At 45.6% G+C, this 13,952-nt stretch overlaps 1 protein-coding gene across 5 annotated transcripts in view; it reads right to left on the bottom strand.

Annotated features, from left to right (window-relative positions):
- dpp6 (dipeptidyl peptidase like 6) overlaps positions 1-13,952 on the bottom strand; it is a 1,023,588-nt gene that overhangs the window by 328,040 nt on the left and 681,596 nt on the right. For all 5 annotated transcript variants that reach the window (XM_033044183.1, XM_033044163.1, XM_033044144.1 and 2 more), the window contains exon 2: positions 4,302-4,416. In XM_033044183.1, the coding sequence (XP_032900074.1) occupies positions 4,302-4,416 (115 nt within the window). The remainder of the gene's footprint in view (positions 1-4,301; positions 4,417-13,952) is intronic.

Raw genomic sequence — 13,952 nt, 5'->3', positions numbered from 1 at the left:
TTCAGAAGTTGGATCACAAAGTTGTGTAAAGTTTTGAGCTCATAATCTAGATTTACAGCTGAGAATAACAATCGGGATGGGCTGTACCACTGGACTTGAAAACATTTTAATCAGAGATTCAACTAGTGTCCCATCCACTCACACAAACATACTTAAAAGATCCCATAGCAATCAATAAAATCAGATTACAGTGCAAATGAGTGATGAACTGATGTCAAAGGCCCTGTTCTGTTCTCTATGACTGTTCAAAAACTTTGGGGCAGCACAATCATGCAGCTGGTAGAGCTGCTGCCTCACAGCCCCAGGGGCCCGGGTTCAATCCTGACCTCAGGTGTTGTCTGTGTGGAGTTTGCATGTTCACCCTGTGACAGCGTGGGTTTCCTCCGGGTGCTCCGTTTCCTCCAACATCTCAAAGAAGTGCGAGTTTATGGGTTAATTGGCCTCTATAAAATTGCCCGTAGCAAGGAGTAAGTGGATGAAAATGTGGGATATCATAGAACTAGTGTGAATGGGTGATCGATGGTGGGTGTGGACTCGCTTGGCCGAGGGACCTGTTTCCATGCAGTATATCCAAACTACAAATGCCAATTAACCTAAACACCTCTATGTCTTTGGAATGTGGGAGGAAACCAGTTTACCCGGACCAAACCCACGGGGTCACAGCGAGAACGTACAAACTACGTACAGACGGCACCGCAGTCAGGATGGAACCGGGGTCTCTGGCGCTGTAAGGCAGCAACTTGACCGCTGTTCCACAGCCACCCTTCTCTGAAGAGCTTCTTTCCTCCTTGTGCAACAACACCCAAAACACTTTGCACTTTGTGAGATTAACCTAAGTACACATCATCTGGCAAGAATTCACAGGGAGGCCTGAATGTGGTAAATAAAACTCAATCTGCATTTTCTCGAGAGCTGTCCACATTGCCCTTGTATTATTTGGAGAGAATGGTGGAACCTCCAATGACTGTGCATCTGAATCATTTACTGATTGCTAAGCAGATGCATTGTCAGGTCAATTCTCTGTCTGTTGCATTGCACTCAAAATGAATGTGCTTACAATTCATATATAAGTTTAACTAATGGTAAAGCTCCTGCATCATATAATGGATGTCAACCCTGCTCCAGGTGTTGAACAGCGAGCTTCACTCTCTGTTCACTCACTAGTATTCAGTGAGAGTCAAATCTATTTTAAAATGTGGCATGGACGCAGGCCCTTCAGCACACAGAGTCCACACTGACCATCGATCACCCGCTTACACTAGTTCTATGTTATCCCACTTTCGCATTCACTCCCTACGCACCAGAGGCAATCTTACAGAAGCCAATTAACCTACAAACCGGCGTTCTTTGGGATGTGCGAGGAAACCGGCGCACCCGGAGAAAACCCACACGGTTGCAGGGACAACGTGTAAACTCCACATAGACAGCACCCGAAGTGAGGATTGAACCTGTGTTTCTGGCGCTGTGAGGCATAAGCTCTACCAGCTGCGGAACTGTACCACCCAAGTGTCGGCATGGAGACTCTTCTTTTGTTGCTTAGTATCTCATGGTATTGTTCAACATGGATCGAGGGAGAGTTTAGACTTTAGACGTTAGAGATTTGGCGAGGGAACAGGACACTTTGGCCCACCGAGTCCACGCCAGCCAGCGATCACCCCATACGCCAGCACTATCGTACACACTAGGGACAATTTACAATTTACAGATGCCAATTTACCTACAAACCTGCATGTCTTTGGAGTGTGGGTGGAAACCGGAGCACCCGGAGAAAACCAACACGGTCACAGAGAGAACGTGCAAACTTCGTACAGACAGCACCCATAGTCGGGATCAAACTCTGGTGCTGTAAGGCAGCAGCTCTACCGCTGTGCCACTGTGCTGGCCCAGTCATCCCTCATCTGGACTCACACATTGGTTAACAAATGAGAGTTGTCTCACAAGCCATGTTAGCCAATGCTCGGTTGAGAATGCTCTGTTGGATATCCAGCCTTGATGTGCAAGCTGCCACATCAATGCAGATTTTATCATCCTTATCACACTGTAGAAACACAACAGTTTCTCTTCTCGGTCTTATACTCTCACGTATGTACAATTTGCCTGATTCATTGCCTGCATAATGGTGACTGAGAAATAACTTACTGCACAGCCAAATGCCTCATTTATATCCTCTAGTGTCAGTGAGTACTTAGCTGTCACAGGCCACAAGGACCTCGATAGTAGTTTCATGCAAGATAATGGCATGGACACTCCTCCAAATGAGGACAATTGCAGCAAGTTACAAACAGATCAACACTAACACTGGTCATCGAGTCCACCACTCACAGAAAAGGCCACAAGGTGCTGGAGTAACTCAGCGGGTCAGGCAGCATCTCTGGAGACCATGGACAGTTGATGTATTGGGTCGGCACCCTCAGTTTAAGTTTAGTTTAAAAATATAGCGTAGAAACAAGCCCTGCAGCCCACCAAGTCCGCGCCGACCAGCGATCACCCATACACTAGTTCTATCTTACACACTAGGGACAATTTGCCGAGGCCACAATTTACCCGTTCACTCTGGTATTATGTTTTCCCCCTTTTGTATCAGCTCTCTACACACTGGGGACAATTTACAGAGGCCAATTAAGCTGCAAACATGTACGTCTTTGGAATGTGGAAGGAAACCGGAGCACCCGGAGGAAACCCACGCAGTCACTGGGAGAACATACAGACTCCATGCAGACAGCATCCGTGGTCAGGATCAAAGCCTGCTCTCTGGTGCTGTGAGGCAGCAACTCAACCGTTGCTCCACTGCAACGCTTCGTCTGATGATTGTGTGGGGGATGAGCGGTGGGTGAAGAAAGCTGGAAGAGAGGAGGAACTTGACAAAGCCTTGCAGTGGGGTCGCTATTGGGTATAGGTCAGAGGTGAAAAGACAGATGGTGTGCGACAAAAGGATTGAAGAGGTTAAGGGCCTGTCCCACTTCCACGACCTATTCACAACCTTTTTTACTCGTGGACGTTTTTCATCAGGCTTAAAAAAACGCCGCGACTTACTTGATGCCACGAGTACCTACGACTAGCATCACGGCCTGCTACGACCTCCTACGACCTCGTGACAACCGTGCTGCGAGTACGAGTCAAGGGCAAACTCGGCAGAGGTCGTGAATTAGGTCGTGAAAGTGCGACAGGCCCTTTAGAATTGTGAAGCAAGAGGAAGGAATGTAGGTGGGAGGGTTCGAAAATCAGTCTGAAGAAGGGACCTGACCCGAAACGTCAGCTATCCATGATCTCCAGGGATGATGGTTGACCCGTTGAGTTACTCCAGCACTTTATGTCTTGTTTTGTGAAGTAAGTAAGTAAGTAAGTAAACTTTATTTATATAGCGCATTTTAAGCCAATTTGCATTGACCCCAAAGCGCTTTACATAATTTAAATAATAATAAGTTCCATTGCAAACCATAGAAAAAGGTTTTTAAAAAAAAAAGAATAAAAATGGACACAACATATTACAGGGTTCAACACAAACATCCCCCCACAGCAGAATCAAAACATTTCCACTGCGGGGGAAAGGCACCAGAAAGTTAAGTCCTCTTCCTCTGTGAAACATCCCGAGGTCAGGGCCCATCTGTGGCCGTGCAGCCAGTCCGATGATTTTCAGGGCCCTCTTGCCGTAAAGGTGAAACATCGGCGTCGGGTGAAACATTCCTCAGCGGCTTGGAAAAGTCTGGAGCGGCTGTCCCCTCCCCGGAGAGCGGAGACCGCGGCACTCGTAGTCCTCCGGCCGCGCCGGCTGGAGCTCCGACCCCGGCGAACTCGATCTCTGGCTCTGCGGCGCTCCAAATCCAAATCCAGCGCCGCCCGCGGCCGAACGCCCGCAGCCACAGCTCCGCGATGTTGGAAGTCGGCGACCAAAGCGCTCCGGAGCTTACCGCACGGCGACCCGGTAGGCATCGCCCGCTCCTTGTTGGTATCCCAGCGCTGCGCCACCGCCGCCGAAGCTGTAGTCCCAGCCGGTCCCGACAGGAAAACGCCGCTCCCCTTTCGGTGGTAGGCCGCGAGGATGGGGCGAAGAAACAGCACGGAGGGATGCTGCCTCTCCGACCAGGTAGGGGACTAAGAATAAAGTTTCCCCCTTCCCCACCCCCCACATAGAAGGCCTCCACTAACATAAAATAAAATAAAGAAAGGTGTAGAGGCGGACTGCGGGCAGGCTGCCATACACAGACGGCGCCCACTCCCGCACATCCGCACATAAACCATCATTAGCTGTTCCTTACGTCTTTATGTTTCTCACAGAGAGGTTTAATAATAAAACTGCTTACCTGGAGTAAGGAGGATGACAGAGGTTACAATCAGTGAGCAGATGACAAGAATAACCAGCAGTGCAATTGCTATCCCTTTCCAATTCCTCTGCGGAGGGTTACTCCCAACCAGCTCCTGTGGAAGGAAACATGTTCACCCATTAACAACCAAGAAATGAGTTTAGTTTAGAGCTGGACCAGATTATGACATGATTAAAAACATCTAAATGTTACCTTATCTATTGACATAGGAACACTACAGTCAGGATGGCATGCTGATGCTTTATAATGCACTGGTGAGGTCTCATTGGAAATATTGTGAGCAGTTTTGGGCCCCATATATGTTAAGTTTATTAGTTTTAGTTTTTAGAGATACAATAGACAATAAACAATAGGTGCATCCAGCCCTTCGAGCCAGCACCGCCATTCACTGTGATCATGGCTGATCATCCACAATCAGTAGCCCGTTCCTGTCTACTTCCCATATCCCTTGACTCCGCTATTTTTAAGAGCTCTATCTAACTTTGTCTTGAAAGCATCCAGAGAATCAGCCTCCACTGCCTTCTGAGGCAGAGAATTCCACAGTTTCACAACTCTCTGGGTGAAAATGTTTTTCCTCATCTCCGTTCTAAATGGCCTACCTCTTATTCTTAAACTGTGGCCACGGTTCTGGACTCCCCCAACATCGGGACCATGTTTCCTGCCTCAAGTGTGTCCAATCCCTTAATAATCTTACATGTTTCAATAAGATCCCGTCTCATCCTTCTAAATTCCAGTGTATACAAGCCCAGTCGCTCCATTCTTTCAACATATGACAGTCCCTCCTCTTGTTAGGAAGGCCAATATGCCATTAGCTTTCTTCACCGCCTGCTGTAATTGCATGCTTACTTTCAGTGACTGATGTACAAGGACACCCAGATCTCGTTGTACTTCCCCTTTTCCTAACATGACACCATTACGATAATAATCTGCCTTCTGTTCTTGCCACCAAAGTGGATAACTTCACATTTATCCACATTAAACTGCATCTGCCATGCATCTGCCCACTCACCCAACCTGTCCATGTCATCCTGCATCTTCATAGCACCCTCTTCACAGTTCACACAAAGCATGACAGCTTTGTGTCATCTGCAAATTTTCTAAAGTTACTTTTAATCCCTTCATCTAAATCATTAATTTTTACTGTAAACTAGACTAAGTGGGGCCAGTTGGGTCCCAGCATCACATGGGCTGGTCCACCCAACGCAATATTCCATCTCTCCACCAATTCCAATATTGGTGGCCAGTGGGGGGGGGGCTTTCTGGAGCGCTAGTGTGGGTGTTGTGCGCTGAAGGGACTGGTTTCCAGAGGGCTAGTATGGACATTGTGGGCTGAATGGATTCTTGGACTGGCGGCTCAGTCACTCACTCAAGCCTGTTGTGCTGGCAGCTCATTCACTCATGGCTGGTGGGCTGGCTGTTGACTCACGGTTATTCCTTGAAATTCCATTTCAAGCAGGGTGCAAGGCCACCAAATTCAAGTGCAGTTTCTTACCACTTCAAGCAAGGTGCAAGGCCACCAAATTCAAGTGCAGTTCATCAGTTCATACGTCATAGGAGCAGAAGTATGCCATATCGCCCATCGAGCCTACTCTGCCATTCAGTCATGGCTAATCTATCTTTCCCTCTCAACCCCATTCTCCTGCTTGTTCCCCATAACCCTTGACACCCGTACTAATCAGGATCTGTGAATCGCCATCTGTGGCAATGAATTTCACAGACTCACCATCCTCTGGCTAAAGAAATTCATCCTCATCTCCTTTCTAAAGGTGCGTCCTTTTATTCTGAGTGTGCCCTCTGGTCCTAGACTCATCCACTATTGGAAAAATCCTCTCCACACCCACCAACCTTCGGGTGTACATATGTTCAAACATTGTTTAGTTCTGACTATTAGTTTGGTTACCATGTGAGAAATGGTGAAATCAGCATTTTGGCCATTCACTATTTGGTAAGTTTCAATCAGGTCCACCCCCTTAATCTTCTAAACTCCAGCGAGTACAGGACCAGTGCCGTCAAACGTTCACCATACGTTAACCCAATCATTCCTGGGATCATTCTCGTAAACCTCCTCTGGACCTTCTCCAACACCAGAAAATTCTTCTTCAGATATGGGGCCCAAAATTGCTCACATGTCCACGTGGAATTTCTTGCGGTCTTGTGCAGATGTCACCACGAAGGGAGTGCAACAGAGGTTTACTTGAATGATTCCTTGGAAAATGAAGAGAAATTGTATTGAGTAGTCATATGTTAGTTTGGAAGAATGATAGGAGGTCTCAGACAATTCTAATGATAGGAGACCGACACAGTGGTGCAGCTGGTGGAGATGCTTCCTCACATGGCCAGAGACCTGGGTTTGATCCTGACCTCGGGTGCTATCGATGTGTAGTTCATGGTGGTTGCTCTTTCAGTGGAGGGAATTGGGGGATACATTTCTTTCCCTCATCCAATATTCAGACATACCGGCAATGCAGCAGTTCTGCCGGTGACCCTTATCTAGTCCAAGGTTGCCAAAGCCACCTATAATATTCCCTTCCCTTGTGAATCAGGACAGCTTTAGCAAATTGTCGCTTGGAGCAATCATTTCTCCGCAGCCTGCCATGTAAAACAAGAATGACTTCGGCAGTCAAAATTAAACAGTCTCATTTTACCTCTGCTTTGTTCCTGACCTTCACTGAACTCTGCAGAATACACCACCTGTCTCGGTGTCTCCAGCGTCCCAAGTCATCACTGCGTTTAACCCAGCTGCTCGAGTGTAATAGGAAGCACAATGAGCGAAATGACCTCTGTACCAGACAAGGGAGGCATTTACCATCAGTGCGTCGCTGTTCATGCAAAATATTCCTCCCTCAAAAAACATTTAAAAGTCATTTAAATCTGAGCAGCATTCCAGCAACTTTTTTTCTGGAAGAGGGTGGCCGATGTCCATAATTGTCTTCACATCCGGAGAGTTGCGAGGGATAATTCTTTGGCAGGACTTGAAGAGGAACTAGATAGATATTTGTAAGGTCGGGGAGCTGAGAGCCAAGGAGACTGGCAAGGAAGAGGAGCTGAAGCTTAAGGCAGATCAGCCTTAATAGAAAGATAGACACAATGTGCTGGAGTAACTCAGTGGGTCAGGTAGCATCTCTGGAGAAAAAGGTAGGGTGACATTTCGGTTCGGGACCCTTCATCAGACTGGTCTGGAGAAGAGTTCCGACACGAAACGTCATCTATTCCTTTTCAGCGGGTCAGACAGCATTACTGGAGAAAAGGAATCGATGACGTTTCGATCCATCAACTCTACTCCACCATTCAATCATGGCTGATCTATCTCTCCCTTCTAACCCTATTCTCCTGCCTTCTCCCCATAACCTCTGACACCTGTACTAATCAAAAATCCCTTTATCTCTACCTTAAAAATATCCACTGACTTGGCCTCCACAGCCTTCCGTGGCAAATAATTCCACAGATTCACCACCTTCTGACTAACAATGTTTTTCCTCATCTCCTTCCTAAAAGAACATCCTTTAATTCTAAGGCAATGACCTCCAGTCCTAGACTCTCCCACTAGTGGAAACATCCTCTCCACATCCACCCTGTTCAAGCCTTTCACTATTCTGTTTGTTTCAATGAGGTCCCCCCTAATTCTTCTAAACTCCAGCGAGTACAGATCCAGTGCTGACAAATGTTCATCATAGGTAAACCTACTCATTTGGTGAAGCAGTCATCAGGTCTGCACATGCAAGGTCTTGGTTTAACACCTCAGCTGGACAATTGAGCAGTGTAATACGATGGAGGACTTTATCTCATTGTATAGTTCCGGTAGGCTCAGGCTCTGTGGTCACAAAAGTTCCTAAGTCATAGGAGCAGAATTAAGCCTTTCAGCCCATCAAGTCTACTCCGCCATACAGAGTGGTGGGTACATGGAATGTGCTTCCAGTGGAGGTAGTTGAGGCAGCAACTATAACAACATTTCAAAGACATTTGAACATGTACATGGATAGGAAATGTTTCAAGAAATATGGGCCATACACAGGCAGGAGGGACTAATGTAGATGAGGCAGGTTGGTCAGTGAGGGGCTGAAGGGCCTGTATCCATACTGTATGACTATGACTCTAGGATATCAACCACACTCTGTGTAAAAAAAAAAATCCCTCAAACGAACCCACTTTAAAACTCCTTTCCTCTCAACTTAAACCTATGGGGCAAATGCAGGCAGGTGGGTCTAGTGTAGAAGGGGCAACTTGCTCGGCATGGGCCAGCTGGGTTGAAGGGCCCGTTTCCATGTAGTATGACTCAATGACTTTTTGACTATGACTCTAGCTAGCTGTACTAATGAATGAACGAACCCTTTTCTCTGGGAACAGTAACCAGGCAGGATAATTGATATGGGTCTGGAGGCGATATTCATTGTGTTGTGTGCTGTTATTATACAGATGCTTGTTTCCTGGGACTGAAATGCTGGTGCATCACAGTTTATCGTGCAAAATGTCCATCCCTTCTGCTCATTATCAATGTGGATATTTCTTATTAGGCAATTAAGATTTTAAAGCAGATTAAAGGGAAGTGAAAGTTAAACCCACGGTGATAAATGGCTGCAGCCCATGTTTTCACACGCACTTGCATCGCGGTGGGATTTTTATATGAATTTATTGACGCCCAAGCTGTCAGAAAGCTCGCTTTATTATTATGTATCGTATTCTCAATGAGTTTGGAAAGAGTAATGGGCCTGTCCCATTGTACGAGGCCATTCAAGAGTGCTCCCGAGTTTTCCCCTGATTCGAACTCGGAGAATGTCCGTAGCGGGTCCGTAGGAGTTTGTGGATGTCTCGTAGTGGCGCGTACGAGTAAAAAGTAACAATTGTTTTCATCACGAGTATTTTTATATTCGTGGACATTTTTCACAGTGTGGAAAAAACGTCACGAGTTTACCGGATTTCCTGAGTACCTACCGTTACTCGTACGAGCCGCTACGAGACATCCACAAACTCCTACGGACCCGCTACGGACATTCTCCGAGTTCGAATCAGGGAAAAACTCGGGAGAACTCTTGGATTACCTCGTACAGTGGGACAGGCCCTTAAGGTGAATGCTGAGGCAGGAAGGAATAAACTGATGAGGTAAATCAAAGCAAAAGTTCCTTGCTCCAGCTTCACTATTCACCACTTTTCTATCCTCAAGCTTCACGATTTGCAACTCTCATTCCTTTTGGGCTCAAACCGAGAGTCAAGAGCATTTTATTCTCATATGCCCCAAAAGGGAACAATGAAAATCTTACTTGCAGCAGCACAACAGATATGTAAAATTAGTATAGAAACAAAGAACTGCAGATGCTAGTTTGTACCCAAGGTGGACACAAAGTGCTGGAGTAACTCAGCGGGTCACGCAGCATCTCTGGAGAAAATGGACACGCCTAAATGTCTGAAGAAGGGACCCAACCCCAAACATCAGCTATCCTTTTTCTCCAGAGATGCTGCCTGACCTGCTGAGTTACTCCAGAACTTTGTGTCTATCTTTTTCTTTTTTTTTTAATTAAAAAAAATATATTTTTATTTATTAGAAGTACAGTAAATTACAGTAGTACAAGCCACATATATCTTATTACATTTATTGTACCCCTTCATTTTTTAAGCTTTAAGGAAAGATAGAAATAAAGGAAGAAGAGAAAGTGAGAGAGAGTTGTGTTAGTGTAAAAGAATGATCAATAAAATTTAAAAAAAAACAATAGTTAGGGAAAAAAGTTAAGAAATAAACCATAGAAAAGAAAGAAAGAAAAGAAACAAAAGCTCTATTATGAAAACTGCGCAAAAGGGATATACCAACTTCGTATTTTTCATCCCAGATCCTGACACCCTTTCTTTTTTACTTTTTTACTTTGTGTCTATCTTTGATGTAAACATACTACTCTGTCTTTTCATCTCTGGACTTTGTCGAACACTGTGCTTATCGAAAAGATTCCCCTCGGCTCTGTTCACCAATTACCGGCCACTATCTCTCCTGGTCCTCCTCTCTGCCAGTTTTCTTTCCCTACCCCTAAACCCCCACCCCCACCTGCAATCAATCTGAAGAAGGGTCCCGACCCGACTATCCGTGCTCTCCAGGGATGCTGCCTGACCCACTGAGTTTGTGTCTTTCTTTGATATAAGCCAGCATCCAGTTCCTTTATACTACTAAATCAAAGCAACGCTAAGCTTTGGGATTTAAGAAATGGCTGCTAGAAGTTCAGGCTTTAAGCTTCAGTATCTTGAATGATAGAAGATACTGTTGAATGAATTCGGTGACCCTGTGGATTTCCTTCGGCTCTCCGATTTCCTGCCGCATTCCAAGGAAGTCATAGAGTGATATAGCTTGGAAACAGGCCCATTGATCCAGCTCGTCCATGCCGACCACAATGTCCCATCTAAGCTAGTCCCATTTACCTGCTATTGGCACATATCCCTCTAAACCTTTCCTATCGCTGTACCTATAATGTGCAGGTTTGTAGGTTAATTGGCCACTGTCTTTTTTGAAATATGGATAATCCGCATCCCCCCACTACCTGCATATCCACGTGCCTATCCAAAACTCCCTTGAAGAATCGCAAATCATTTTGCTGCAGAGGATTTGATAATACCAATCGTAACTGAAGATTGAGACATTTCACTGCTGTTATTTTAGTTTCACCTCAGCAGTAATGTTCAATTTTGGCAGGATTAAGTGATATATTGGAACTAGAGTGATGTCACACCTGTGGTACTCTGAGATAGAAACATGATCAATTGCTGTGTCATCCCTTCCTATACAAGCAAAGATAAATTGAATTTGCGTGTAATACGGGTCCTCGATGGTACACAGTTGAAATGATCCATCAAGAAAATAAATAAATGCTGCTACTAATACCAGATTATTTATTATTTTGAATTTCATTAGGGCTAGCAAAATCATTCAGACAAGGTGAAATCAAATATTATCGTCAACCAATTGCATGGCCTAAGCCTAATTCTTGAAGAATGATACGGATGAGCTAGTGATTACTGTAGTGTGAAATTCATTGCCAGACCTTCAACGTACGATACTCCTCTGCCTCTTATTAAGTCGACTTGCTGTGTTGCTGTCACGTCCAAAAAAAATACCGATCAATAAAAGCAAAAGAAAGACACAAAATGCTGGAGTAATCTTGGCGACACGGTGGCGCAGCGGTAGAGTTGCCGCCTTGCAGCGAATTCTGCGCCGGAGACCCGGGTTCGATCCCGACTACGGGTGCTGTCTGTACGGAGTTTGTACATTCTCTCCGTGACCTACGTAGGTTTTCTCCGAGATCTTTGGTTTCCTCCCACACTCTGAAGGCGTATAGGTATGTAGGTTAATTGGCTTGGTAAATGTAAAAGATTGTCCCTAGTGGAGTATAGGATAGTGTTAATGTGCGGGGTTCGCTGGTCGGTGCAGACCCAGTGGGCCGATAGGGCCTGTTTCCACGCTGTATCTCTAAACTAAACTAATAAACTAAACTGAGTGGGACAGGCAGCTGCCCGAGAAAACATGGATAGGTGACGATTCAGGTCAGAACCCTCCTTCAGACATCTGCATCCTGACCACGGGTGCTGTCAGCACAGAGTTTCCTCCCATTCACCAAAGACGTATAGGATTGGAGATTAATAGGCTTCCGTAAAGATCAAACTCCATACCCGTGGACAGCACCCATAGTCAGGATCAAACCCAGGTGTCTGATGCTGTAAGGCAGCAACTCTACCACTGGGAGTTTTCTCAGCAACCATTAAGCTCCTGAACACCACGCAACACTAACATCAACAACTCTGATCATCTTTGGATTGTGTCTTTGGTTGCACTCCATACGAACGTTGGTTTTTGCACTATTATGATTACCTAGTATAACTAATTATTAAATTATTATATTTCTGATTATATATATTATCTGTGTGTTAATGCATTTACAGGCCTGTTATGCTCAACAAGCAAGTATTTCATTGTTCCACTGTCAATACATCTGACAATCAAACACTCTTGACTCTTGAAGTTACAGGCCTGACCACAACTCCATCTTGATATAGAGTCATATAGTCATAGAGTCATACAGCGTGGAAACAGGCCCTTCGGCCCAACACTGACCAACATGCCCCATCCGCACTAGTCCCACCTGCCTGCTTTTGGCCCATATCCTTCAAAACCCTTCTTCAGTCTGACCGGTCTCGACTCGAAATGTCACCCATTCCTTCTCTCCAGAGATGTTGCCTGGCCCACTGAGCTACTCCAGCATTTTGTGTCTGTCAAGTTGAGCTACTTCGACTGTCCAACCTCTTGCTGAGTTGAGTCCTCCATGTATTTCCAAAGAGAAACATAAATGATTCCAAATTTGCATCAACACCATTGTAGTCTCCAATAATTATATTTTTCTTGCTGAGTCAAGCAATAGCGCCCAACTAATTCACAACACATATTGTTGACCAGTTCCTCTCATTGGCATGCTGTTTTCACAGTCGAGTCGCCTGGAGAAATGCTTGATTCAATTCACTAACAGCTCTCCTTGAGGCTCCGTGTGAACAGCCACCGTTCAGTGAAGAAAATATTTTCTTTCTGTTTCATCCTGGGGGCAGGAGTTGTTAATTATAACACGTTGCTCCTCAAGCTCATGGCTCACAGTTCCAGTTAAGTAGCCTGCTTGCATCTGCATCGTCCATATCTCTCAGCCCTTCAGAAGCCTGAAGGTGATCGTGCCTTGGCTTTCATTTCTCAACTGAAATCCCGCTCAGCTGGGTTGAGTCATATTTCACAACTGGATACCGTTCAGCTGAAATCGCAGCCTGGTACTTTGTCAATTACTTTCCGCTTACTACAATATATCTTGGAGTTAATCCAAGCTGGTTTGGAACATGAAGCATTATATAGTCATTACCACCAGTAGCTTTCATTGCAAGGCGTACACCATCCTGACTTGGGAACATATCACTGGTACATCATTGCCATTGGGTCTAAGTTCTGGAACTCCCTAGGGAGCAGCACAGTGAGGCATAGACACAAAATGCTGGAGTAACTGAGCGGGTCAGGCAGCATCCCTGGAGAGAAGGAATGGGTGACGTTTTGGGTCGAGACCCTTCTTCAGAGTCTGAGGAAGGGTGTTGACCTGACGAGTGAAACAGTGAAACTAAGAAGGACGATCGTGAAACTGGTAGGACATCTAGGGTAGGGGAGGGATGGAGCGCGAGGGGATGCAAGGGTTACTTGAAATTAGAGAAATTAAAATTAATACTGCTGGGTTGTAAGCTGCCCAAGTAAAATATTAGGTGCTGTTCCTCCAATTTACATTTGGCCTCACTCTGACAGTGGAGGAGGCCCAGGACAGAAAGGTCAGTACCATTCATGCATTTGTTCTTTGTACCTTTTCATACCTCTAGTTTCCCTCTCCCATGATTCTGTCTGAAGAAGGGTCTCGACCTGAAATGCCACCCATTCCTTCCCTCCAGGGACGGACGCTGCCTGTCCTGCTGAGTTACTCCAGCATTTTGTGTCTATCTTTGGTAAGGGAAATAATGGACAGGGACAGGAAAGTTTAGAGGAATATGGGCCAAATGTAGGCAAGTGAGACTAGAGTCAATGGGGCATCTTGGTCAGCATGGGCAAGTTGGGCCAAAGGGCTGTTTCTATGTTGTATGACTTTA

This window comes from Amblyraja radiata, chromosome 2 (genome assembly GCF_010909765.2).
Source record: "Amblyraja radiata isolate CabotCenter1 chromosome 2, sAmbRad1.1.pri, whole genome shotgun sequence".
In the NCBI taxonomy this organism is placed as follows: domain Eukaryota; kingdom Metazoa; phylum Chordata; class Chondrichthyes; order Rajiformes; family Rajidae; genus Amblyraja; species Amblyraja radiata.
Note: the sequence above shows the minus strand (reverse complement) of the source record. Positions and strands in the feature narration are given on the sequence as shown.